Source organism: Macaca nemestrina, chromosome 3 (assembly GCF_043159975.1).
Source record: "Macaca nemestrina isolate mMacNem1 chromosome 3, mMacNem.hap1, whole genome shotgun sequence".
Lineage (NCBI taxonomy): Eukaryota > Metazoa > Chordata > Mammalia > Primates > Cercopithecidae > Macaca > Macaca nemestrina.
This window is the reverse complement of record NC_092127.1, coordinates 119,890,790-119,918,686: the sequence shown is the minus strand read 5'-3', so window position 1 is coordinate 119,918,686 and position 27,897 is coordinate 119,890,790. Positions and strand designations below refer to the sequence as shown.

At 43.0% G+C, this 27,897-nt stretch overlaps 1 protein-coding gene across 3 annotated transcripts; it reads right to left on the bottom strand.

Annotated features, from left to right (window-relative positions):
• Positions 1–72: 72 nt before the first annotated feature.
• On the bottom strand, positions 73–27,897 carry LOC105463564 (RE1 silencing transcription factor). Of its 3 annotated transcripts, none has more exons than XM_011710748.3 (4): positions 27,584–27,897; positions 24,261–25,167; positions 16,343–16,426; positions 73–6,057 (listed from the first exon to the last, which is right to left on the bottom strand). In XM_011710748.3, the coding sequence occupies exons 2-4, from the start codon at positions 25,156–25,158 to the stop codon at positions 3,752–3,754; spliced, it is 3,288 nt and encodes a 1,095-aa protein (XP_011709050.1). In that variant the 5' UTR covers positions 25,159–25,167; positions 27,584–27,897; the 3' UTR covers positions 73–3,751. The 3 variants fall into 3 exon arrangements, with proteins under 3 accessions (XP_011709050.1, XP_011709049.1, XP_070949517.1); XM_011710747.3 differs by lacking the exon at positions 27,584–27,897 and adding an exon at positions 26,758–26,910; XM_071093416.1 differs by lacking the exon at positions 16,343–16,426 and having other exon boundaries at positions 27,584–27,666.

The window sequence follows — 27,897 nt, the reverse complement described above, 5'->3', positions numbered from 1 at the left end:
ATACACTTGCAGTTCCAGCAACATAAATTTGGCTTTCCTACATTCTGGATATACCAATAATAAACAAAGGCATCATGGTTTTTAAAACTTTATTTCAACATTAACTATGCTTACAGAAATACACTCATATTGGTTAATAGAATGCAATTTAACTTATCCTACACAATTTGGACCAAAAACTTGGTACATGGTTTAAGATTTTAAAAAAGGATTTGCAATCTGTTTTATTTTTATCTATTACAAATGTATAAAAGATCTTCCATCAAATGCTGCTAAAGAAGGCAGCAAGAACCTTGAGAAATTTACCTTTGGTTTGCCTCAGAAAAGTAACACGTATTGCACTGCATAAGTTTATAAAATTGGTGCAACAAAACATTGTTGTAATGTTTCAATGCCAGTTTAGAAAGTTCAATAACTAATGGATATGCAAGGGACTGGGAGGGAACCTATGTACACATGTGAAACTGTAAAAGCTAACTGATTTAGTTAATATTGCATGTAGATTGTAAATCTACACAAACCAAGATTCAGATAATTTCTTCAATCTGAATTAACACTATCTGTTCACTTCATCTGCTGAGGTCAACCAGGAAACTAGGAACACCAGCTGTTAAGTTTTTCTAACTTACGTGAAAAAGAAAATTAACTTTCTTCCTCAGCTTTTCAGTCCAGAAGTGACAGTATGCTACAGGCAAGGTATTCCTTCCATTGTCAACATTCATAGGGTGACATGCAATGAGGTCTACTTGGGTTTTAATTTGTATCAACACTCATATGCAAAATAGTCTCCAAAGTTAATTACCACATGACTTTAGAAGTGACTCTAAAAAATAAAATGGCCCTTCTTAGAAGACTAGAGCAAAAGATCCAGCCATACTTATAAGTCTTATTAAAAAAAAAAAAATGCAGCTCCTTGTGAATTACACAATTTTTAAAAAAAGTAGCCCCAGAATAAGAAGCAGCTCTGAAAAGAGGAAAAAATATAACTTAAAATATCTTGAAAACCAATGTGAATACAGGTTCAAAAGATAGTTAAGAGATTCATTTTCATAAGACTACCTAAGATTAAGGCTTATACGCTAGTATTTCAAGTTTATCACTAATTGCTAAACATCAATTTACAAATAACATGTTCAATTTTCGTTCTTTTATCCAAAGGGAAAATTCTAGGTTAAATTCTATCCAGTGTGGGGGAGGGGGACTAGAAAATAAAAATATTCAAACAGTTCCATGCAAATATCACATTTTTCAAATGGAAGAACTTCCACCTAGACCAGAAGTTCATACTGCTAATGTACTTTTCATTGAAACAATTTTTAGTAAGTACAAATACACGGCATTAAGGTTCAGAACCTAATATAGGCCTGACAATCAAGTCCTTATTTTCTGGAAGAAGGCCTCAAGTCCAATCAATTTCCAGTAACAATGTTTTTACAAATCAATCAAATAATAAGGGGTTTTAATTTCCTTCATGTTTTTCTTTTTAGCACTTTAGTCTTAAGACTAGATTAGAATTAGAATTCCCCAAAAGGCAAATGGTTTTTCTTTGCAGTATGAAAGAATCCACAAAAAAACCTCTTCCCCAAACTAATTGCTAATAACCAATCTGTGCTTAAGATGAATCTTTTTCTATACAATGTAAACGGTAACTTAGGTAAAATGTCCCCATGAACATTAAAACTAGTCGTTAGTAAGACTTAACTAGCTTTATAATTTAAGTTTTAAAACATAAATATTTGCAGCTTGATCTTCTGTTGACAATGATTGTCGGAGCCTAGAATTCAACATTTACAACGTCCATTCATGCACACAAAACACACACCATTATCACACAACTTACTCCTCATGTCTTAAGAGAAGAATCTTCTGCTTCTTTAAATCTTTGGCCTCCCAGTCAATTCCATGTTCAAACAACTTTTAACTCAAACTTCACTCTCAGATTTTTAACAAGCTTTCTACCCACACATTATTAATGCGTTTCCTAATCTTTCATGTTGTACTGCCAAAATCTGAAACCTGCCTCAAAGAGATCATCAGATTTTTAAAAAAATGATAAAGTGGTTATTTCAAAACAGAATATGGGAGGTCAGAATTCAAGATTCCCTAATGGGATCATATTTTATTTTACTGCAATTAATGACTGCTATCAGTAAGAAAAATCCTCTATTGGATTCTTTCATACACTTTGGCAACTGGCCAAAGAACCTACAAAAACGTTTTGAAGTACATGCCCTTTTTCATACAAAGTGCCCTCATAGGAACACTAGGATAGCTGCAATTCATTTGAGGCCTCACCTGTAGAAAGAGGCTATCACACAGACAGCCAGGACACCCACCAGTTTGTGGAGATCCCTGAGAAAGTATGATTTTTAAAAATCTGGACTGTACTTGTTTCACCAGCCTTTTTCACTGTATAGGAAAGTTGCAGCTGGTCTACCAGCACTCATACTACCTCTCTTATCCTAGGTTTGCCGCGTAATAGCTATGGCTTTGGAATCTCCCAAGTGATATTCTATAAATGAAGGAATAATTATGTCTCCTAATTCCAGGTTTGCAGTTTCCAAATAACACTTACAGTTCTTTATTGTAAAGTAGCCATATGGACACCAACCATCTATGAGAAAAGGTTTTCCTCAAGCATTTATCACTCTACAATTAGGAATTAGCTGTACCAAAACACACAGAAAAAAACCCAAAAAACTGATGGTTGGTATTTGAGATAAAAATTTGTTCGATATGGAACCTAGTGATTTATTGCAAAATCAAAACTGATAGCTGTGAATTTACTACATCCACTCAAAATAAATAAGTTATATGAAATACAGATTCTGGCATAGATATAAGATGTAAAAATCAAAATCAATGGATTGAACCTGCATGTTTCATTTGCTCACAAACTTGCACACACTATTATTCTGCAAAATAGACAACTGCAGCAAAGAAAAAGAAAACTGTCCTTTTGCAAACAAGTCTAAAAGCATCCCTCCAAAGCGCCGAACAAAATAAACATGCATATATATGTATAAAGTGTTACTGTTCAACACAAATGCTATTTCTAGGAAAAATTTAACTGCATAGGCAAAAAAAACAAAAACAGAAACCAAAAGAAAAAAAAATGTGCAACATCTTAAGCCATTAAAGCACCAAAATAAAAAACACACCAAAATCACTGTTTTTATGATGATTAACATACACAAATAAAAAATATTGATCAATACTCAGGAAGTAAATACTTGGACTGACAGAAATGTCTATTGTTGGGAAAATTTTCTTCAATTTAAATGTCTTATCTCTAAAAAAAAATCTTAAAGTGCTAACTTTATATAAAGCAGGCAAATTCTTCAAGTAATTTGCTATTAAGTAAGCCAATTTTTTATAGATCTCAATAAAAAATGAATAAACTAAAGTGAAACAGGAAGATAAGACATGGAGGAAAAAAATGACAAGTTGTAGCTGGATAAAGCAATAAAATGCTGTTATACCATCTTAGGCTTCTAATTTCAATTAAACACATAAGCTAACAGATTTAGGTATCTGCTGGTTTAGTACACTAACTCTCTTACATTTGCTAAAATTTACACAACAATCAACAAACAGGTACACATAAAAAGTCCTAAGGAAAAGAATGCCACTTAAAAATCAACATCAGATACTAATTAAAGCAATCTTAAAAGGTTGTCTGCTACTATAAATGAATATAAAATATAATATACCTTACAAACTAAGAACCGAAACCTTGTTCAAAGTTTCATTACTCCTGCCCTTGAGCTGCTTCTTCAAGATAGTACACATTAACCAAATGGCGATTGAGGTGTTTGCTGTAATCTTTTCCCTTTCTGAAAGAACGATCACAGAAGATACAAACAAAATCTCCCTTAGCCGCTTTGACTGCCAAGGCTTCCTTTGCATTTTTTCTGCTAGATTCTTGTGGAACTGGCCGAGCCCCATGCAATCCAGAATCATCACTACCCTCTGACATGTTGTCACTTAGGTCACTTCCTTCATGGCTGTGGATGCCTTCATCTTCATCAATTTCCTGAGACTCATTTACTGCCATGGTAGCAGGAGGTGATGCCAGTGCAGTTTTGGACACTGCTTCATGTTCTTCTACTGCTGAAGGGGGAAGCACTGGTGAAACTGCTTCTTCAACTGTTGAATTTATACCGGGGAGATTCTCTCTTATGTTCTGATCAGTGTCCATTTTCATTTCACAAACCATAGTGTCAGTCTGATGTTTACCATTTAAAATTTCACCCTCTGGCGTATTCAAGTTTTGTCCAGAGGATGAAACATTGGTAGATTCGTTGATATTAGCAGCAAGACCAGGTAGGCTCTCATCTGCCTCTTCTGCTCCTACTTTCTGAAGAGGGGCTTCTTTATTTCCTTCACCTATGTTGAGTAATTTTTGGTCTCCTGATGCCTCTTCTCTTAAATTTTCCTTTGGCAGCGGTGGTGATGGTGGTGAGAGATCCTCTGTGCTTACACTTTCCTTTAGAAGCCGGCTATCTTTAACAGGCACTAAGCCAACTTCAATAAGGACTTGCTCCTTCCGTGCCCTTTCACTCTGCATGTTAGACTTTTCCTTTTTATCTTTTCGGAGAGGAGGCTTTTTGGAAACTGACTCCATGTGAAGGGGAGGCTCTCTGGGAGGTGGCTCCCTCTGATCAGGCTCCTTCTGAACCACCCCCATGGGAGGAGATGCCTCCATCTGAACAGGCTCGTTCTGGACCACCTTTATGGGAGGAGACAGCTCTATCTGAACAGGTTCCTTCTGAACCACCTCCATGGGAGGAGACAGCTCTATCTGAACAGGTTCCTTCTGAACCACCTCCATGGGATGAGACAGCTCCATCTGAACAGGCTCCTTCTGGACCACCTGCATGGGAGCAGGTTCTACCTGGGCAACCTCCATCTGAGCAGGTTCCACGGGAGCAGGCCCCATTTGGGCAACCTCCGTCTGAGCAGTCTCCATGGGAGGAGGCAGCTCCATGTGAGCAGGTACCATTTGGGCACCCGCCATCTGAGCAGGCTCCAGGGGAGGCAGCAGCTCCTTCTGAGCAGGCCCCTCCTGAGCCACCTCCATCTGAATAGGCTCGTCATGAGCAGGCTGTATCTGGGCACCCTCTACCTGAGCAGGATCTATGGGAGGTGGCGGCTCCACCTGAACGGGTCCCTTCTGAATCGCCTCTGTGGGAGCAGGCTCCACCTGAGGAGGGTCCATCTGAGCAGATTCCTTCTCAACAGGTTCCTTCTGAGGAGGCTTACTGCTTTTCTTACTTGATTTATTTTTCAGAGTTTTCTTCTTTGTACTTTTTTTCAAGCAAGTATTTTGCTTTTTATTCTCCTCCACTTTGCTGTCACCCTTTGGCACTTCCTGACTATTATTTTTGGATTTGCTTTCTACCTTCTTTTTCTTTTTTGTTGAAGATTCCTCATCATTCACAGCATCATGTAAAGAATGGGTGTCAACTTCCAGCTTCCTTTTGCTTTTCTTAGTTTTACTGAATTTTTCTGAATTGCTTCCTGTATGCACATCCATTTCTTTCGTCTCTGTTACTGATTTTCGAGTTCTGGTAGTCACCTGAATCATTGACACATTATTAGAAGGCTTTTTCTCTTTTGAGACATCTCTTTTCTCTGCTTTGACGGACTTTTCGTTTTTCTTTCCAGCCACATCCCCTTTTATTTTTGTTTGTTCTATTTCTGTTTTTTCATTGGTAATATCAGGCAAGTCCACCTCTCGTTTTTTGGTTTTCTTTAGTTTCACTTTTGAGACATCCATTGTTTTATTAGGACAAGTAGGATGCTTAGATTTGAAGTGATACTGTAGATTACACTTCTTGGAAGCTGCATAGTCACACACAGGGCAATTGAACTGCCGTGGGTTCACATGTAGCTCTACGTGTTTTTTGAAGTTGCTTCTATCTGCTGTTTTGTAATCACAGTGTGGGCAATTAAGAGGTTTAGGCCCATTGTGAACCTGTCTTGCATGGCGGGTTACTTCGTGTTGATTAGAGGCCACGTAACTGCACTGATCACATTTAAATGGCTTCTCACCTGAAGACAAATCAAAAGTATAAGAGAAGACATAGATTAAGACAAATTCAAGATTAAAATATAAGGAACTGTATATGTAAAGTAACAACAAAGACTATTTATTGAAAATGCTGTATCATGCACCTTACATTTACCATATTTATTTGTATAACATTTCTCTTATCCTTTGACATTGATTCTCAAAAGAGAGGAATAAATCTCAGTCAACCACAAGCTTCAAAAAAGTTCAAGTTAGAGTCCTCAAGTACTATTAAAGAACAGAGATTCTTTAAGACATACACAACTATTGGCAAAGTTCAATTGGGCTCTGGATGTTAATTTGGGGGAAAATTATCAATTTTAATTTTTTGTGTGTTTAGTTAAAACAAATACCTAATGAAGTAGAAAATAAAATTCTGGCCAGGTGCAGTGGCTCACGACTAGAATCTCAACTCTATGGGAGGCCATGGCAGAAGGACTGCTTGAGCCCAGAAGCTACAGAACAACCTGAGCAAAATAAATAAAAACAAAAATTAACTTTGGGAGGCCAAGATGGGCGGATACCTTTTGGCCAGGAGTTTGAGACCAGCCTGGCCAACATGGTGAAACCCCATCTCTACTAAAAAATACAAAAAAAATTAGCTGGACATGGTGCTGCACACCAGTAATCCCACCTAATCGGGAGGCTGAGACACGAGAATTGCTTTAACTCAGGAGGCGGAGGTTGCAGTGAGCTGAGATCGCACCACTTCACTCCAGCCTGGGCAATAGCAAGACTCTGTCTAAAAAAAAAAATTAGCCAGGCATGGTGGAGTGCACCTGTAGAAGTCCCAGCTACTTGGGAGACAAAGGCAGGAGGACCGCTTAAGCCCAGGAATTTGAAGTAGCAGTGAGTTGTGAATGTGCTACTGTACTCCAACCTGGGCAACAGAGCAAGGCCCTGACTCAAAAATAAATCTATAAATAAAATTCCCGGCCAGGCATGGTGGCTCACACCTGTAATCCCAGCACTTTGGGAGGCCAAGGCAGTGGATCACCTGAGGTCAGGAGTTCAAGACCAGCCTGGTCAACACGGTGAAACCCTGTTTCTACTAAAAATACAAAAAATTAGCCGGGTGTGGTGGCAGACGCCTGTAATCCCAGCTACTCGGGAGGCTGAAGCAGGAGAATTGCTTGAACCCAGAAGGTGAGGTTACAGTGAGCCAAGATCGCTCCACTGCACTATAGCCTGGGCAACCAGAGCGAAATTTCGTCTCAAAAATAAATAAAAATAAAATAAAATTCCCGTACTCCCTCCACTCTAATTTTCTTATGGTAAATCTTGAGAAAAATATCTTTCACGCTGGGCTATACTCCCAGATCCTAGATGCAAAAGTTTTGAAATTCTGCTTTAGCCTGAGCAAAGGCTTTTTCTTGAAATTTAATCCTTCTGTCCATCATGGCAAGAGCTGAGTAAATTTTCACTTAGCAAACTTTCTGTGCTAGCGTTGCTATTTTAAAGCAAAAATACAAGCCAAGGTAATTATTCAGAAAACTTTCCTGATTTCCTCCCCTCCTCTTTCTATAAAATACATAAAGGAACTAGGTAATGAGAAGTGGCACACAAATAGATATGGTATGTAAAATAAAGTCACAATCACTGATACATACAAAACCAGAACCACCCCCACCCCCAAATTAAAGGCATAAGAGTAATACATTCTACCTGAATACATACCCATCTAGATCACACTCTAGTAAATATTACCAAATGGTATCCATACCCCACTGGTCCAATGGAATGCATAGTAGAAAAACGGAAATTGACATTTATGAAAATTCATCTCAAACATTCTCAAATTCATATCAAATCTTACTAAAACTTTTCATAAAACAAAACTCAGACATTAGGTAAAACCATGTAGATGTTAAGTTTTACATGATTAGAAAATGCCTGGTGATAAAATAATCACCTTATCCAGGTAGTCAAATTGGATATTCAGCTGACTGGACAATTCTTCTCCATGTTGGTCTACTAACAGATTTATAAATATGCAAGTTTCTACAACATGCTACATTACTCTAAACCTGGTTCTATACTGTCCTCTCCAGTGAATGATTTAAATGAAGACAAACATTTTCTTAACATATATGGACATAGAACATAGAAAGATAGGTAGCATAAGGCCTAAGAACTTCTTCTAGATAGAGCTAGACTGGGAGATAAAACAACGATGTCTGCAAGTTGCTTACTCTGAGACTTTGAGCAAAGTCCTGAAACCTCTCTCGAGTTCAATTTCTTATTTTCTTTTTTTTGAGACAGAGTTTCGCTCTTGTTGCCCATGCTGGAGTGTAATGGCGCGATCTCAGCTCACCACAACCTCCGCCTCCCAGGTTCAAACGATTATCCTGCCTCACTCTCCCTAGTAGCTGAGATTACAGGCATGTGCCACTAAGCCTGGCTAATTTTGTATTTTTAGTAGAGATGCGGTTTCTCCATGTTGATCAGGCTGGTCTCGAATTCCCGACCTCAGGTGAGCCGCCCTCCTCAGCCTCCCAAAGTGCTGGGATTACAGGCATAAGCCACCATGCCCAGTCTCAATTTCATCTATAAAATACTCTCTAAGTGTTGTCAGCTATAAATAATCTTATCTATGTAAAGTCCTTAACATGAAACAGAGAGCAAGAACTCAAAATGAATTATCTATAATTGTTCACTTTTGGAACCAACTGGTAACTCTGAGTATGGATAAATAAAAGGCGGACTTGGCCGGGCACGGTCGGTCACACCTGTAATCCCAGAACTCTAGGAGGCATTTTTGCAAAAATATAAAATTTTGGGGGGCATTTTGTAAAAACAAAAAAAAATTAGCTAGGCATAGTGATGTGCATCTACAGTCCCAGCTACTTGGGAGGTTGAGGCAGGAGAATCCCTTGAACCCGGGAGGCAGAGGGTGCAGTGAGCCGAGATTGCACCACTGTACTCCAGCCTTGGCAACAGAGCGAGACTCCATCTCAAAAAATAAAAAAATAAAAAAGGCTGGGTGCAGTGGCTCACGCCTGTAATCCCAGCACTTTGGAAGACCGAAGCAGGCGAATCAAGAGGTCAAGAGTTGGAGACCAGGAGTTCGAGACCAGTCTAGCCAACATGGTGAAACTCCATCTCTACTAAAGATACAAAAAATTAGCTGGGCATGGTGGCACGTGCCTGTAATCCCAGCTACTCGGGAGGCTGAGGCAGGAGAATCGCTTGAACCCAGGAGGCAGAGGTTGCAGTGAGCTGAGATTGCACCACTGCACTCCAGCCTGGACAACAAGGTGAGACTCCATCTCAATCAATCAATCAATTAATGAGAAGACTCTTACGTATCCTGTCTTTCCTACATTATGACTAAATAGATAAGTAGAATTTATCTCTCCTCTTCAAATTTACACTAATAATAAAATAATTATAATTAAAATAGGACTGTTTTATAACTCTAATGAATAAGGAGATCTATACAGCAAGCAAGCATCAATCAAGGTACAAGGGTCTACCTAAGGAATGGTGAACGGAAAGGGAGGATGTAGAAATTTTCTGTTTAAAATTTGATGGCATGATTTATTTGCTCCATTGTTTTTCTCCCATAATTTTTACTTTATTGCCATTAAATCTTGCTTATATCATGTTCATCAAGATTTTCTAATTAGTACCTACCTGAATATTAATCTTTTTGCCCTGTACAAACAATTTTAAATTCTTTTTCCCAATTCTAGTAACAGCTTCTCTTCTTTATAAATCTGCCAGTCTGTTTTATGCCTCCGAAATGAATTTATAGGTGTAAGCCAAGACAAAAAGGGAAAGCGTTTTGCAAGATTTATACATATGTAACAAAAATATTTTTAGAAGAATGGCCAGGCATAGTGGTTCACACCTGTAATCCTAGCACTTTTGGGAGGATGAGGTGAGGAAGATTGCTTGAGCTAAGGAGTTTGAGACCAGCCTGGGCAACCTAGTAAGACCCTGTCTACAAAAAAATTTAAAACTTAGACAGATGTTGTAGCACAAGCCTACAGTGCCATCTACTCCAGAGGCGGAGGTGGGAGTACCGTTTGAGCCTAGGAGGTCAAAGCTGCAGTGAAAAATACACAAATACAAGCCTCTCAATTTTTTAAAAATTTTTGAATTCTATTAAAAATAAAAACAAAACAAAAATCTAGAGAGAATGGCAAATAAATTTTTCTCCCTTTTTTTTTTTTTTGAGACTGAGTCTCTCTCAGCCGCCCAGGCAGGAGTGCAGTGGTGCGATCTCGGCTCACTGCAACCCCTATCTCCCAGGTTCAAGTGATTCTCCCATCTCAGCCTCCCGAGCAGCTGGGATTACAGGCACCTGCCATCATGCCAGGCTGATTTTTGTGTTTTAGGAGTGATGGGGTACCACCATGTTGGCCAGCCTGGTCTTGAACTCCTGACCTCAGGTAATCCACCCACCTTGCTTTCCCAAAGCGCTAGGATTACAGGTGTGAACCACCATGCACAGCCAGAAAAGAAAATTTTTAAGTAAAAAGTAATGGGGACATACAATACATTACCAGCAATAAAATGAAGTCCAATAATGCAACATGGATAAGTCTCAAGAACACTTTATAAAAGAATGTTCTAAAACTAGGTACAGTGGCCCATGCCTGTATTCCTAGCACTTTGGCAGGCTGAGGCAGGTGAATTGCTTGAGCCCAGGAGTTCAAAACCAGCCTAGGCAACATAGTAACACTCCAACTCTACAAAAACAAAAAACAAAAAAACAGGCATGGCAGCGCACACCTGTAGTCCCAGCTACTTGGAAGGTTAAGGTGGGAGGACTACGTGAGCCCAAGAGGTTTAGGCAGCTGTAATTGCACCCACTGCACTCCAGCCTAGGTGACAGTAAGATCCCATCTCAAACAAACAAACAAAAAATGCTATAATGTTCTTTGGTAGGAGACAAAATATCATCCAGGGGAAAGACTGAGTGGAAAGGGCAAAGTGTTTCTGAGCAGAAATATTCCATCTCTTGTTCTTGAGTGATAATCAAATAGGTGAAAGCACAGTCACTGCGCTGTACACTTAAGATCTGTGCATTTTTAAATTTATAAATTATACCTCAATAAAATATTGTTTTTAAAATTTATTCTACAAAGGCTCTCAAACCATTACAATATCTTTCAAACAATCCCAGCTATTTAAAAGAGTCCCTTGGAACCAACGTTATCAATAGAAAAAATAAAAAATATGTATGTATGGGCAGTGATTCATACCTGTAAGAGACAAGAGAATTGCTTGAGGCCAGGAGTTAGAGGCCAGTCTGGGCAACACAGAATGACCCAGTCTCCATAAAAAGAAATAGGATATTGGCTGCACGCAGTGGCTCCCCCCGCTGTAATCCCAGCACTTTGGGAGGCTGAGGTGGGCGAATCACAAGGTCAGGAGATTGAGACCATCCTGGCTAACATGGTGAAACCCTGTCTCTACTAAAAATCCAAAAAATTAGCCTGGCATGGTAGCACAAGCCTGTAGTCCCAGCTACTCAGAGGCAGGAGAATCGCTTGAACCCAGGAGGCAGAGGTTGCAGTGAGCCGAGGTCGCGCCATTGCACTCCAGCCTGGGTGACAGTGAGACTCGGTCTCAATAAATGAATAGTATATTTAAATAAAAATAATAGTCCCAGCCAAACGCGGTGACTCATGCCTGTAATCCCAGCACTTTGGGAGACTGAGATGGGTGGATCACCTGAGGTCAGGAGTTCAAGACCAGCCTAGTCAACACCTCTACTAAAAATACAAAAATTGGCCGGGCGCGGTGGCTCACGCCTGTAATCCCAGCACTTTGGGAGGCCGAGGCGGGCGGATCACGAGGTCAGGAGATCGAGACCACGGTGAAACCCCGTCTCTACTAAAAATACAAAAAATTAGCCGGGCGCGGTTGTGGGCGCCTGTAGTCCCAGCTACTCGGGAGGCTGAGGCAGGAGAATGGCGTGAACCCGGGAGGCGGAGCTTGCAGTGAGCCGAGATCGCGCCACTGCACTCCAGCCTGGGCGACAGAGCGAGACTCCGTCTCAAAAAAAAAAAAAAATTTGGCCGGGCATGGTGGCTCACGTCTGTAATCCCAGCACTTTGGGAGGCCAAGGCAGGCTGATCACGAGGTCAGGAGATCAAGACCATCCTCGCTAACACGGTGAAACCCCATCTCTACTAAAAATACAAAAAAATCAGCCGGGCGTGGCGACGGGCACCTGTAGTCCCAGCTACCCAGGAGGCTGAGGCAGGAGAATGGCATGAACCCGGGAGGTGGAGCTTGCAGTGAGCAGAGATCGCGCCATTGCACTCCAGCCTGGGCGACAGAGCAAGACCCTGTCTCCAAAAAAAACAAACAATTAGCCAGGCATGGTGGCAGGCACCTGTAATTTCAGCTACACAGGAGGCTGAGGAAGAATCTATAGCTTGAACCCGGGAGGCAGAAGTCGCAGTGAGCCGAGATAGCGCCATTGTACTCCAGCTGGGTGACAAGAGCGAAACTGTCTTGAAAATAATAATAATCCCCAATTAGCTGAAGTGGTGGCATGTGCCAGTAGACCTAGCTACTCAGGAGACTGAGGCAAGAGGATGGCTTGAGCCCAGGCATTTGAAGTTGCAGTAAGGCATGATCACAACACTGCATTCCAGCCTGCACAACAGAGTCCCCAACTCCAAAAACAACAACAAAATTACTTATTTGTGAGCTTGTATCCTATAATATGTAATCTGAAACTCAGTATCTTCTTAGTACTAAGATTGGAGACAGCAAATACTTGTTTTTAGTACCCAGCATACATACAATAGCTAGTGGCTACTACTAGTTTTTAAGATACCATTAAAATACTTGCTATACTGTTAACAACAAATACTAAAAATCATTTTTAAAATATAGCAGGCAAAACTCAAAACATTTTGCGAACCCAAATACAATGGTTTCAGGCAAAGATTATCAACTGGTATAAAACATCATAAACATTTAAACAGTGACAAGACAAAGTATTACTAATTGAACAAAAGGATAAAAGTATGTAGTCATTCTAAATACAGTGACCTAACATTATATTAATGGATCAACCACTTGTGACTTTAAATGAGGCTTATCATTTGTGAGAAAGATTATCAAGCATTTAAATTTAATTTACAATAATTAAATTTAGTTTACAATATAAGGGACAGAAGAAAAGCTAAATGACACCATGAAAAAACAAGTGGACATATCCAGAAGGAAGGACATTCTACAGGAAAAAAGGTCTGTAAAATGGGGATAATAGAACTCATGCAACATAAAACTGTTATGAAGACTAAAACTAGTTAACTAATATAAAGCTCTTGGCCAGGAGCAGTGGCTCACACCTGTAATCCCAGCACGTTGGGAGGCTGAGGCAGGCGGATCACCTGACATCAGGAGTTTGAGACCACGCTGGCCAACATGGTAAAACCCCATCTCTACTAAAAATACAAAATTAGCCAGGTGTGGTGGCGCATGCCTGTAATCCCAGTTACTCGGGAGGCTGAGGCAGGAGAATCACTTGAACCCAGGAGACAGAGGTTGCAGTGAGCTGTGATCACACCATTGTACTCCAGCCTGGGCAACAAGAGCGAAACTCCATCTCAGAAAAAAAAAGTAATATTACTGCTACTACAAAACTCTTAAATATTTCACTAAAAAACTAGAGTACAACTATCAACAGGACATGATGCCTACTTCCAAAGTCTGAGATTGCATCCACGTTACCATCAGAGAATGAAACCAAAAAAAACACCCAAAAATAATAAAACCAGGTTTCTGGTTAAGTGGCACCACTCAATGGCTTAGAGGTTTAGGAAAAAAAAACACTCAAAGTACATTAGTGTGACAACCATGTAGGGTCAAGAAAGGCTAGCAAGCATACTATAGGACACCTTCATAGCTGTTCAAATAAATCAGAATCTGCAATATAATCAAGTCTGATTATCAAGTCTTGTTACTAACTCATGGCAGCAATGTCCAGTAGAAATATAATGCATATCACACATGTAATCTTAAATTTTCTAGTAGTCATACTACAAACGTAAAAAGGAAACAGGTAAAATTAATTTTATTACTTTTTAAAGCCAATGTATATAACAGTTTTGCCATATGATCAACTTGAAAAATAAATATTTAACATTCTTTATTTTTTCTCTAACCTGCTTCAGAGAAAGACAGTCTTTTCTTCATACTGTTTGAAATCTGTGGCCAGGCACAGTGGCTCACACCTGTAATCCTAGCACTTTGGGAGGCCAAGATGGGCAGATCACTTTAGGCCAGGAGTTCAAGACAAATTACAAAAATTAGCTGGGCATGGTGGCACCTGCTTGTAATCCCAGCTACTGGGGAGGCTGAGGCATGAGAATTGCTTGAACCCGGAAGGCAGAGGTTGCAGTGAGCTGAAATCTATGCCACTGCACTCCAGCCTGGGGGACAGAGTAAGACTCTGTCTCAACAACAACAAAAAATCTGGTAAGTACATATTTTATAAGTATCAATTTAAACTACTACTGCTTCAAAAGCTTAATGTGGCTAATGGCTACTCAGCTGAATAGCACACATCTAAGGTAAGGTAATTACTAACTTAAGGGGGACAGGCCTACATAGGCTTTTGTAACAGCAAGATTGAAGATACTTTTCCCACAGGGATATACTTTCTAAATCTGTATTCTAATCAGAAGCGGTAGTTCGGCCAGGCGTGATGGCTCATGCCTGTAATCCCAGTACTTTGGGAGGCCAAGGTGGGCAGATCAGGAGGTCAGGAGTTCGAGACCAGCCTGATCAACATGGTGAAACCCCATCTCCACTAAAAATACAAGAATTAATCGGGCGTGGTGATGTGCGCCTGTAATCCCAGCTACTCAGGAGGCTGAGGCAGGAGAATCGCTTGAACCCGGAGGCAGAGGTTGTGGTGAACTGAGATCACACCACTGCACTCCAGCCTAGGCAAAAGAGCAAGACTGTCTCCAAAAAATAAAAAATAAAAAGTAAAAGTGGTAGTTCACCAAGAGTCAATCAGGGCTACCCATTCAAGCAAGATCACCGATGCTAACATCACTTTTTAACTTGGCCACTTACATACTTTAATAGGGACTTCTTTATCGAGATGGAGTTTTGCTCTTAATGGCATGATCTTGGCTCACCGCAACCTCTGCCTCCCAAGGTTCAAGCAATTCTCCTGCCTCAGCCTCCTGAGTAGCTGGGATTACAGGCATGCACCACCATGCCTGGCTAATTTTGTATTTTTAGTAGAGATAAGATTTCTCCATGTTGGTCAGGGTGGTCTCGAACTCCCAGCCTCAGGTGATCTGCCCACCTTGGCATCCCAAAGTGCTGGGATTACAGACTTGAGCCACAGTGCTGGCCAATGGAGACTAACTCTGAGCGGTGATGGTGATTGTTTCAGTCCCTGCAGTGGACGAATCTCTCATGTCACGGTCCTACACTCTTACCATAGCTTAATAAATTGGCATCCTAGATTGTCATTTTCTTTTTCAAGCTAAGATTTTGCAGTCAGTCCTCAAAAGCTCTACCAAACCTTGAAACAGAACAAACCTAAATTTCAGGACCTGAGAAGCTAAGAAGGAATCCCTGACACTTGTCAACCACACATTGTGAGTCTCAGCTTTATACTGTTAGGAGAAATGTGAGAAGTAGGGGTTAAAGGATCAATCAGCCTTGGTGTACATTAGTTTAACTTTTGTTGGAGTCACGGAACACTTCAAAGATTTGATGAGAATTAAGGCCCCTCCTCCCAGAAAAAGTGTACAAAAAAATTTCATTTTCAGGAAGTCCACCTTTGGATTCCATGTCCTCAGATTGACAGAACATTGATTTTCAAATTCTGAATTCTAGGCCGGGCGCGGTGGCTCAAGCCTGTAATCCCAGCACTTTGGGAGGCCGAGACGGGTGGATCACGAGGTCAGGAGATCGAGACCATCCTGGCTAACACAATGAAACCCCGTCTCCACTAAAAATACAAAAAAATTAGCCGGGCGTGGTGGCGGCGCCTGTAGTCCCAGCTACTCGGGAGGCTGAGGCAGGAGAATGGCGGGAACCCGGGAGGCGGAGCTTGCAGTGAGCCGAGATCGCGCCACTGCACTCCAGCCTGGGCGACAGAGCGAGACTCCGCCTCAAAAAAAAAAAAAAACAAAAAAACAAATTCTGACTTCTAAATTATATTAAAAATAAATAATAAATAAACGACTCGGTTACAAGCCCTTAGAAGAACTTCCCTAAAATGGTCGTTGACTGAAAATGATAGGAAAGTTCCCATTTCTTACCAACCTGAATGAGTACGCATATGTCTAGTTAGATGAGTCTTCTGAGAACTTGAGTAAGGACAAAGTTCACATTTATATGGGCGTTCTCCTGCAAATTTCAATAATGAAGAGTGTTTAAATGTCACAAAATAAGCCAAATACAATTCTTACTAACAATGCAACAATATTCAGTGCTCAGCACATTTTAACAAGAATTTTTTTTTTCCTATTTCTGGCAAAAAGATCAATTTATCATGTATTTAAAATGTAAGTTATTTATTTCAGAAACTATGACTACATTATTTTGGCTTTGCTGACAAAAAAACATTGACTTTCTGAATTCTCAAAGCCCTTTGAATTTTCACAGTGATACTGCATGTTAATACATTAAGTAGTGAGAAGTGAAAAACTATCTTTATAAGGTACAAAGCATATTTTTGTTATGTAAGATTCACCTTTTATAAAAGTCTACCCCAACTGTCTGATGCTATTAACAGTTTTTTTTTAACTTGTAAATGACGAATCTACTACCATTTGAAAGTGTTAGCTTAAAACAACAATACTTTTGAGTGAGAATGTAACTGCTTTATGCTAAAAATTTTCAAGTGGTAGAGTTCCAGACCAGACTGGGCAATACAGCAATACCCCATTTCTAAAAATTTATTTTAAAAAACTAGCCTGGGGCTGGGCACGGTGGCTCATGCCTGAAATCCCAGCACTTTGGGAGGCCGAGGCTGACAGATCACGAGGTCAGGAGTTCAAGACCATCCTGGCCAACATAATTAAACCCCACCTCTACTAAAAATACAAAAAAAAAAAAATTAGCCAGGCACGGTGACATGTGCCTATTGTCCCAGCTACTCAGGAGGCTGAGTGAGTCAGGAGAATCGCTTGACCCCGGGAGGTGGAGGTTGCAGTGAGTGAGACCTCATCTCATTAAAAAAAAAAAAAAAAAAAAAAAGCCTGGGCTGAGCATGGGGATTGAGGCCCCCAACTGTAACCCCAACACTTTGGGAGGCCAAGACAGGTCAATCACTTGAGCCCAGGAGTTCAAGACTAGCCTGGGCAACATAGCAAGACCTCCTCTCTACAAAAAACAGAAAAATTAGCTAGGTGTGGTGGCGCATGCCTGTGGTCCCCGCTACTTGGGAGGAACGAGATGGGAGGATTGCTTGAGCCCAGGAAGGACGAGGCTAGTGTGAGTCATGATTGTACCACTGTGCTCCAGCCTGGGTGAAAGTGAGACCCCATAGTCTCACTTGGGAGGCTGAGGCAGGATGATCACTTGAGCCCAGAGTTTGAGGTTGCAGTGAGCTATGATGGCACCACTATACTCCAGCCTCGAGTACAGAGAGAGGTCCTGTCTCTAAAAGTAAAAATAAATAAAAAACAGTAAGTTAAAAAGAAAAATGTAAGAGAAGATCATCAATTTTCTTTTTATTGTTTTTTATGAGACAGGGTCTCACTCTGTCGCCCAGACTGGAGTGCGGTGGCGTGAACATAGCTCCTGCAGCCTGGACCTCCCGGGCTCAACAGATCCTCCCACTTCAGCCTCCTAAGTAGCTGGGACCATAGGTGTGGCAACCAAGCCCAGATAATTTTTTTTTTTTGGTAGAGAACAGGTTTTGCCATGTTGCCCAGACTGGTCTCTAACCCCTGGGCTTAAGCAATCTACCTGTCTTGGCCTCCCAGAGTGCTGGGATTACAGGCATAAGCCACCATGCCCAACCAGTTACCAATTTTTAAAACAAATTACAAAAGTTACAGGGACTGAAGACTAGAAGCCAGTGATTTAATACTGAATTTTAAGACTCAAAGGTAGGACATGTATATTCTTTTTAGACACGGCTATCAACAACAAAACAAGGTTTTTTTTGTTTTTTTTTGAGACGGAGTCTCCCTCTGTTGTCTATGCTAGAGTGCAGTGGCGAGATCTCAGCTCACTGCAAGCTCCGCCTCCTGGGTTCACACCATTCTCCTGCCTCAGCCTCCTGAGCAGCTGGGACTACAGGCGCCCGCCACCATGACCGGCTAATTTTTTTTGTATTTTTAGCAGACACAGGGTTTCACCTTGTTAGCCAGGATGGGCTCGATCTCCTGCCCTCGTGATCCACCCGTCTCGGCCTCCCAAAGTGCAGGAATTACAGGTGTGAGCCACCACACCCAGCAAAACAAGCTTTTAAAAAAAGGTGTACAATTTGTTTTAATATAGTCTCCAGACACAAGATAATTATGACCTTGGTAAAGTTACTAAAACACCCCGTTTCCCCATCTGCAAAACTAACAGAATCTTCATTCCCTGTAATTGCAAAAGTTTAAATAATACATGCAGAGCATTTAACACTGTGTCTGGCACATAGTAAAGCCCTCAATAAATGTCAGCTATCAATTTTGTCTAAGACAGAAACAAATGTTGTCTAATAAAATAAGGAAAAGGTGGTACACAGAAAACAAGAATAGGCCAGGCATGGTGGCTCATGCCTGTAATCCCAGCACTTTGGGAGGCAGGCGGATCGTTTGAGCCCAGAAGGTCGAGGCTTCAGTGAGCCGTGATCATGCCACTGCACTCCACACAGGGCAACAGAGCGAGACCCTGTCTCAAAACAAAAAACAAACAACAACAACAAAAAGAATGGTGATAGGTGGGAAATGTGTTCCTAGTAACTATTCTTCTGTAATTCGCTGGTAGCTATGTATTAGCTGTAAAGAGCTGGTAGCAACAGAATGCCTACCTTATGACCTGGAACAATCAAGATAGTTTTACATTAATGGAATTCTGTAAAAAAGGGATATACAAATAGCCAATAAACACATGAAAAGATGAACATTGGCCGGGCGCGGTGGCTCACGCCTGTAATCCCTGCTCTTTGAGAGGCCGAGATGGGCGGATCACGAGGTCAGGAGATCGAGACCATCCTGGCTAACACGGTGAAACCCCATCTCTACTAAAATACAAAAAAAAAATTAGCCGGGCGCGGTGGCGGGCGCCTGTAGACCCAGCTACTCGGGAGGCTGAGGCAGGAGAATGGCGCGAACCCGGGAGGCGGAGCTTGCAGTGAGCCAAGATGGTGCCACTGCACTCCAGCCTGGGCGACAGAGTGAAGACTCCGCCTCAAAAAAAAAAAAAAAAAAAAAAGATGAACATTATCATTAGCTGTGAGGGAAACGCAAATCAAAACCACATGAGATGAAGACTTCATACCCACTAGGATAGCTGTAATCACAAAGACAGATGTTAACAATATTATTGCTGAGGATGTGCTGAAATTGGAACCCTCACACATTGCTGGTGGGACTGTAAAATGGCATGGCTAATTTGGAAAACAGTTTGGCAGTTACCCAAAATGTTGCTACTATACTGCCCCACAATCTCACTCTTAGGTATACATCCAAAAGAAACAAAAACATATGTCCACACAACACTTAAACATGAATATTCATAGCAGCATTATTCAGATTGCATATTATGATGCCACTTATATGAAATATTCAGAATAGGCCAATCTATAGTGAACTGTACATGTAAATTGTATCTCAATGAAGTTGGAAAAAATTAAATACCATTGCAGATAAACTTGAAGAATCAAAAATAATTTACTTTTAAATTCTTTTGTTTTATTGTTTTTTGAGACAGAGTCTCATTCTGTCGCCCAGGCTGGAGTGCAGTGGCACGATCTTGGCTCACTGCAACCTCTGCCTCTCGGGTTCAAGCGATTCTCCTGCCTCAGTCTCCCAAGAAGCTGGGACTTCTCGTATTTTTAGTAGAGACAGGGTTTCACCATGCCAACCAGGCTAGTCTTGAATTCCCAACCTACTACTAAAAACAATACAAAAAAAAACTAGCCGGGCGAGGTGGCGGGCGCCTGTAGTCCCAGCTACTCGGGAGGCTGAGGCAGGAGAAAGGCGGGAACCCGGGAGGCGGAGCTTGCAGTGAGCTGAGATCCAGCCACAGCACTCCAGCCTGGGCGACAGAGCCAGACTCCGTCTCAAAAAAAAAAAAAAAAAAAAACCAAAATCACTAAACTAAAGAGGTCAACCTGAATGAAAGTAATCCCCAGCTCCCAACTTCCCCTGGTTTTGGTGGAGGCTGCAGTGAGTGGAGATTGCTGAACTTTAAATGCTACTTTTGTTTTTGGTTTTTTTTTGAGACAGAGTCTCATTCTGTCGCCCAGGCTGGAGTGCAGATGCGCAATCTCGACTCACTGCAACCTCCACCTCCCAGGTTTAAGCGATTCTCCTGCCTCAGCCTCTCAAAGTGCTAGGATTACAGACGTGAGCCATCGTGGAAGGCTTTAAATGTGATACTTGTATATGACCTTGGGAACATCACTTCAGGCTTTTAAATCTGAAGTTTTCCCCTCTGCAAACATGAACTATCATCACAGATGCTATTTTCCTCAATGGATTGTTCTGAAGATTAGCACAGAAAAGAAGACAGCACCTAACACTGGGCACAAGAAACACAATTAAGCCCATTAAGTCAATCAGAAAACTGGGCTACTTACAAGTGGAAATGAGAAGTAATTCCTGAACACTATCAATTAAGTGATTCCTGTCTTTTCTACTCTTCCGCACCAGATGAATTTATTTTCCATAATTTTCAGAACTATCCATTTAATACAAGAGATACTTTCGGAATTTACATAGTCAAAATATTAACCTTCAATCTATACATCACCCAATTGTTTTAAAATGTAAAAAAAGGCCAGGTTCAGTGGCTCACGCTTGTAATTCCAGCACCCTGAGAGGCCGAGGCGGGCTGATCACAAGGTCAGGAGTCTGAGACCAGCCTGGCCAACACAGTGAAATCCTGTCTCTATTAAAAAATTTTTTAAAAATTAGCTGGGCGTGATGGCACGCGCCTGTAATCCCAGCTACTCGGGAGGCTGAGGCAGGAGAATTACTTAAGCCTGGGAGGCGGAGGTTGCAGTGAGCCGAGATCACGCCATTGCACTCCAGCCCGAGCAACAGAGCAAGACTCCGTCTAAAAAAAAAAAAAAAAATATATATATATATATATATATATACACACACACACATACACACACACACACACATATACATACATAAAAAACTGGATGGACACGGTGGCTCATGCCTGTAATCTTTGGGAGGCCGCAGCGGGCATATCACTTGAGGCCGGGAGTTTGAGACCAGCCTGACCAACATGGAGAAACCCCATCTCTAATAAAAATACAAAATTAGTCAGGTGTGGTGGCACATGCCTGGAATCCCAGCTACTCAGGAGGCTGAGGTAGGAGAACTGCTTGTACCTGGGAGGCGGAGGTTGCAGTGAGCCAAGATTGCGCCACTGCACTCCAGCCTGGGTAACAAGAGTAAAACTGTCACACACACACACAAAAAGAATCAGAATGAAGGTAATACCGGGCAAAAATAAGCATTAAGACCAAATAAACCAGGCATGATGGCTCATGCCTGCAATCCCAGCACTTCATTAGGCTGAGGTGGGCAGATCACCTGAGGTCAGGAGTTCAAGACTAGCCTGGGCAACATGGGAAACCACATCTCTACTGAAAATACAAAAATTAGCCGGACATGATGGAAGGCACCTGTAATTCCAGCTAAATGAATATGATGTACTTATTTATGAGTTTAGTATACATGATGGCTGGGATTTAAGATATTGTAGGTGAGGCTGGTTTAGTCTAACAATTTGTCTAATTCAAACTGTCAAGTGATTAATGGGGTTGTATCCCCAAGTAACTTTCATTTCCTACTCTACATATTTTTATAATGCTTGACCTTTACTTCTGAAATCAAATGATTTCAAAGCATGGAGACAATCACAGGTTATGATCAATTCCAAAGGGACTACAAATTCTTTTACTGGACTAAATTTTAAAGCATTCGACACATGAGCCATCCATCTGCTGGGGCCTAGCAATCTTGTAACAGAGGTCATTCTTGTAATGGAATCTCACCTGCAAGTTTTATTGTTTAAGCCTACCACTTAATAGTTTCAAGTCTTTGGGATGTAAAAAATAACTAAATAAAATAAATTTTTAAAAATTAAGTCGGCTGGATATGGTGGCTCACACCCATAATCCCAGCACTTTGGGAGACTGAGGGCAGATTACTTGAGTTCAGGAGTTAGAGACCAACCTGGGCAGCATGGCAGAAACCCTGTATCTACAAAAAATACAAATATTAGCCAGGTGTGGTGGCATGCATCTGTGGTCCCAGCTACTTGGGGGACTGAGGCAAGAGGGTCACTTGAGTCCAGGAGGTCGAGGGTGCAGTGAGCAGTGATCACACCACTGCACTCCAGGATGGGTGACGAAGTAAAGCTATCTCAAAAAAAAAAAAAAAATTGGCCAGGTGCGGTGGCTCACACCTGTCATCCCAGCACTTTGGGAGGCTGCGGTGGGTGGATCACGAGGTCAGGAGTTTGAGATCAGCCTGGTCAACGTGGTGAAACCCTGTCTCTACTAAAAATACAAAAACTTAGCTAGGCATGGTGGTGGGCACCTACAATCCCAGCTACTCGGGAGGCTGAGGCATGAGAACTGCTTGAACCTGGGAGACAGAGGTTGCAGTGAGCCAAGACCATGCCATTGCACTCCAGCCTGGGGAACAGAATGACACTCTGTGTCAAAAAAAAAAAAAAAAAAAAAAATTAGCCAGACACAGTGGTGGGCGCCTGTAATCCCAGCTACTTGGGAGGCTGAGCCAGGGAGGTGGAGGCAGGAGAATCGCTTGAACCCTGAGGCAGAGGTTACACTGAGCCGAGATTGTGCCACTGCATTCCAGCCTGGGCGACAGAGCCAGACTCCGTCTCAAAAAAAAAAAAAAAAACAGTTTCAACATTATTTTTTTTTTTTTTTTTTTGAGACGGAGTCTCGCTGTGTCTCCCAGGCTGAAGTGCAGTGGCGTGATCTCGGCTCACTGCAAGCTCCACCTCCCGGGTTCACGCCATTCTCCCGCCTCAGCCTCCCAAGTAGCTGAGACTACAGGCGCCCGCCACCACGCCCGGCTAGTTTTTTGTATTTTTAGTAGAGACGGGGTTTCACCATGTTAGCCAGGATAGTCTTGATCTCCTGACCTCGTGATCCACCCGCCTCGGCCTCCCAAAGTGCTGGGATTACAGGCTTGAGCCACCGCGCCCGGCCTTGTTTCAACTTTTTTTATACAGTTGCGCTTAGTATGAGTTCAAACACGCTAAACACAATTGTCTGAAAAATACATTTTCTACATGTGTTTGCTTTCATAGCAAAATAGTTTCAATTGGTGATAATCCCACCCATGTTTTAAAAACTATCTTCTCACATTTCTTTTTTGTGGACAAAGACAAGTTGTCCATTTAGGAACTCAATGCTATAAGTCAAATGTTTCCAAGTTTGAGGCTTTTGTTAAGTGGAGATATGCAAGGTTAATCACTGAGTTTTCCTTTTTATATAAGCCCTCAATTCCTTTCAGAAACTATACTGCATCTTAAATGTGTTCACTGTCACAGAAATAAATATAGAAACTTTTTTTTTCTGTTTTCTTTTTGAGACGGGGGTCTTTCCATGTTTCCCAGACTAGTCTAGAACTTCTGGGCTCAGGCAGTCCTTCCGCCTTGGCCTCCTGAAGTGATGGAATTACAGGCATGAGCCACCATGCACGGCCAGTCTAATTTGCTGAAGGTAAATCCCAAGTTAGGATATGTACTTTAGGAAGAGCATGGTAAGATGTCTTGGCTGTTTCTCCCAGGTAACATTCTGTGCTTTACATGTAACTTCACATAATCCTCCCATCCCAGATATTGTTACTCCATGGAGAAATTTCTGAACAAAGAGGTTAAACAACTTGTGCAAGGTCACAAAGATAGCAAAAATGGAACCTGGATTTGAACCAGAGTCCTTTTCCTCAAGCACTACTTAACCACTCAAGTAACAATCAGAAAAGAGAACTGAACTTATGGACTAGAAAGCTTCTCTTACCTGTATGAGTTCTAACATGCTGAACATAATTGTTTTTTCTGTCTGAAAAATAGTTGCATTTTCCACATGTGTACACTTTCCTTGGAAAATGGTTTCTTAAATGTTTCCTCCAGTGATACTCGCTCACTGTTGTGTATGTACAAATGATGCACTTGTAGACTCGCTCATTATCCCCAGCTCTGGTGTGGTGTTTCAGGTGTGCAGTATAGTGATCGTATCGATTGGTATTGTAGCCGCAGCGGTCACAGCGAATGGGGCCCTTGGAGAAATCTCCCTCTTCTGCAGTGGAAGAGCCAGATTCCCTGGCTTTTGCCTGCTTCTCCGCACTCTCTTCCACAAAAAATTTCTTAGCACTGTGAACTCTGATGTGATGCACAAACTGTTCTTCAGATTCTGCTTCATACTGGCATGGCTTACAGCGAAAGGGTTTGGTCTTCGAGCTCTTGCCTTTGTCCTCTGCTCCAGGTGTTTCAGGAGAAAGATCTTTATTTGAGCTGTAAATCTCTGGAGCACCTGATGCCTCAAATACAGGCTGAGGTTCTACAACGCTGAGTTCCAAACTTCTCAGTTCCATGTTTTCCAGTCCATGAGGTTCACCTTTTATTTCAGCAGACTCTTCAAGTCCTTCTCCTTCTTCACTATCTGAAAAGTTGTTATCCCCAACAGGCATCAATTCTGCCATCTGTCTTTCTTCACCGACCAGGTAATCACAGCAGCTGCCATTTACTTCCCCAGTTAAGGCTACGTTTGCCAGCATAATAAGCTGAGGTGCGGCCAGTTCAGCTTTGGAAAGGTCATGCAAGTCATACATGTCGTTAGGCAAGGCCATTCCAATGTTGCCACTGCTGGTAAACAGCCCTCCTCCTCCAGAAGACTGCCCCATTACCTGGGTGGCCATAACTGTATTCTGAATTAAAAACAAAACAAAACAAGAGCACCAGTTTAAACACTGCTGTTACTGGCTTAAAACCACATCACTGTAAATCTTCATAACTTAAAAATTTTCCAATATGATCTTTATAACTCAGTAAACTTCATCACCTATTAAAAACAAATCTTTAAAACAGCAGTTAATTCCCAATAGTCTTTACGGCAATCACCAAAAAAAAATGTCTACTATCCCTAGAAAACACTTCTACCAATTGTTTGACGTAACTCATTCACCATCCAGCCACTGGCATGTGGTCCCTCAAGCACTTTTAATTGTTCTGGTGGGGATAAAAAGTAACCTTCATTTTTACTGTTAAAATTACTCCAAAAATTCAAAACATTAGTAAATTATTGTCCTCCCAACTTTTCCCACCTTCAACAGTTCAATGGTCTGAATCAGAAAGCCCAGAAATCCACAAGCCATTCAGTGCATTTATTAAGTACACAAACACATCTGGAAAGTAGAAGCCTGCAATAATTGTTCAACTTAATTGGATTTCGCATGAACTCAACTAACTCCAAAAGAATAAACTACTGTGAAAAACTACCACTACAAGTCAGTCCCTTAATTTTTCGACAACTCCACAGGCTTAAAAGGAAAAACATTATGGACCCCTTTTCTTGTGAAAAAGGAAGTTTGATTTATTCAAAACTTCACAAATAAAAATTAATAAGCTTATTTTTCTGCAGGCTGAAGTTCCACAACACTGAATTCCAAGCTTTTCAATACGAATAAAATCATCGTGGAACTCAACTCGACAATCAGCAACTTTCTTGCATTGTGCTTGACTTGGCCTACTTGCCTAGTGGAAGCCATTACAAGATCACCTTCTTGAAAACAAGTTGGGCTTTCTAAATGCTACGTTACTTCTCAATCTAAAAGGTGCCATTCTCAAACGAAGTGTTCACTTGCAAATTAAAAGAAGTAACAAGTTCTAAGAAAATAAAGTTAAACCGAAAATACAAAAAGTAATCCGCCTCATCCAAGTGTATAAACACAAACCGGTTTAGTTCTACGTACCAACAAAAGTTGGAAGCAAATGCCATCACAGAAAACAGGGCGAAGGCTGTCCTGGGGCTGAACAGCCCAAGCTACTCGGCAATTTGGCCCAACATCGACTTTTCTAATGGCTCCCTACCCCCTAACTGCCACCCCAAATGGAATTTTAACGATTGTTAGGAAGACCATCCAAGCACAGCCCGAAAGCCCAACATGCCGCACGAATTCCTCCGTGCTGCTGCCACCAGCGCCTGCCTCGGCGGCGGCATTCCTAACTGAAATAGGCATTCGGCCATTTTCTCAAAATACCAAACACAAAGCAGCTCTTTGCAAACTCGGGCGCTCTCGCTTCCTCTCGCCTCGGCCCGCTCACTGCACATATTTACACACCAACTCGCGGGAGTCGCCCTGACACTCGTCCCGAGCCTTTTCCTGCGCTCTCCAACACTAAAACGGGGGAAGGGAGCAAGCTCGGGACGCTGTTTGGCCGGACCGAGTCCTCCCGGAGTCCAGGCAGCCCCCTCCCCAGCCCTAGGGCCCCCGTCCCGAGAAAGAACGGAAAGTTACCGCGCAGCCGGCGTCCGGGCTTCTCCGACCTCCCCCGGGCCCCTCCGACTGCCCCGGGACTCGCCCAACGCCCAGGGCCGGGGAGGCTCCGCGGGCGCCCTCGCGAGGCGTCGGGCTCCGAGCACCGGAGAGGGCCCCCACGCGGGCCAGCCGCCGCCCCCGCGCCCCGGAAGTTTGCGAACTTCACTCCCCCACGGCGCCCGGCAGGACGCGCGCCCCAGCCCCGCCAGCTCCAGCGGTCGGGTAGCCGGACGCGGGGGCCAGCGGCGCCGGGCGGCCGAAGCGCAGAAATCGCTGTCCAGCCCCGCTGGCGGAACCGCCCGGGCCCCGGGGCTGACTCAACCCGCCCGGCCGCACTCAACGGCGCCTTCCGGCGACAGGGAGAAGCCCTGGGGGAGGGGACCAGGAGGGCCGCGGGCCGGCGCGGGGCTGCGGTGGGACCCGGGGGCAGGAGGAGGAAGCAGAGGAAGTTTCAGGACTAGGGGCCCGAGCAGCTCCGCTCCTTGGTCTCAGAGGACCCGACTCGGAGGAGCGTCCGGTCAGCGCGGAGGCGGCGTCCCGGCCTCCAGTGGGGAGGGGGTCCAGGCGACGCGCCGCTCCCAACAAACGCCCCCAGCCCCCGGGCGGCGGCTGTGTAACCCGATCCTGCTCGGCCGCCAGCCCCCGCCCGGCGCGGCCGCCGCCGCCGGAGCCACAGTATCTGCAAATCAGCCCTGGACAGCGCCTGGCTCCTAGTCCTTCCGCGCCCTCCCCCTCCCGCCACCGCCGCCACCCGGCCGGCCCTCCCCCAACCCTGACCGAGCCCCCAGCCGCGCGCCGCACTTACCGGCCTTCCTCGGGGAGGAGGGGCGGGCGACCCCAAGTCGCCGCTCCTTCTCCTACTACTTTTCTTTGTTGCTGGAGTTTCGGGGGAGGGGTGGGGGAGGGTGGAAAAGTTGGGTGCTGGGGCCGTCGAGGACGAAGAAGGCCAAAGAGTGGGGCTACAGAGGGTGCTCAGACCTCCGGGCCTCGCCCTGCCGTCTCGGCTGCCGCCGCCGCCGCCGGGGTCTGGGGCCCCGGGCCTCGGCGGCGCTCGCTCCGCTGCTGCGCCGCGAGCTCGCGGGAGCCGCACATTCCAACACAGGACGCTGCGCCGCGCAC

Bases quoted from the DNA above. Each gene is read 5' to 3' on its own strand.
- LOC105463564 (XM_011710748.3), bottom strand. From the start codon at position 25,158: ATGGCCACCCAGGTAATGGGGCAGTCTTCTGGAGGAGGAGGGCTGTTT. The intron at 16,427-24,260 runs GTAAGAGAAGCT...TGAAATTTGCAG, and splicing joins GCATGTTAGAACTCATACAG to GAGAACGCCCATATAAATGT. The intron at 6,058-16,342 runs GTTGGTAAGAAA...ATTTGTCTTCAG, and splicing joins ACATATGCGTACTCATTCAG to GTGAGAAGCCATTTAAATGT.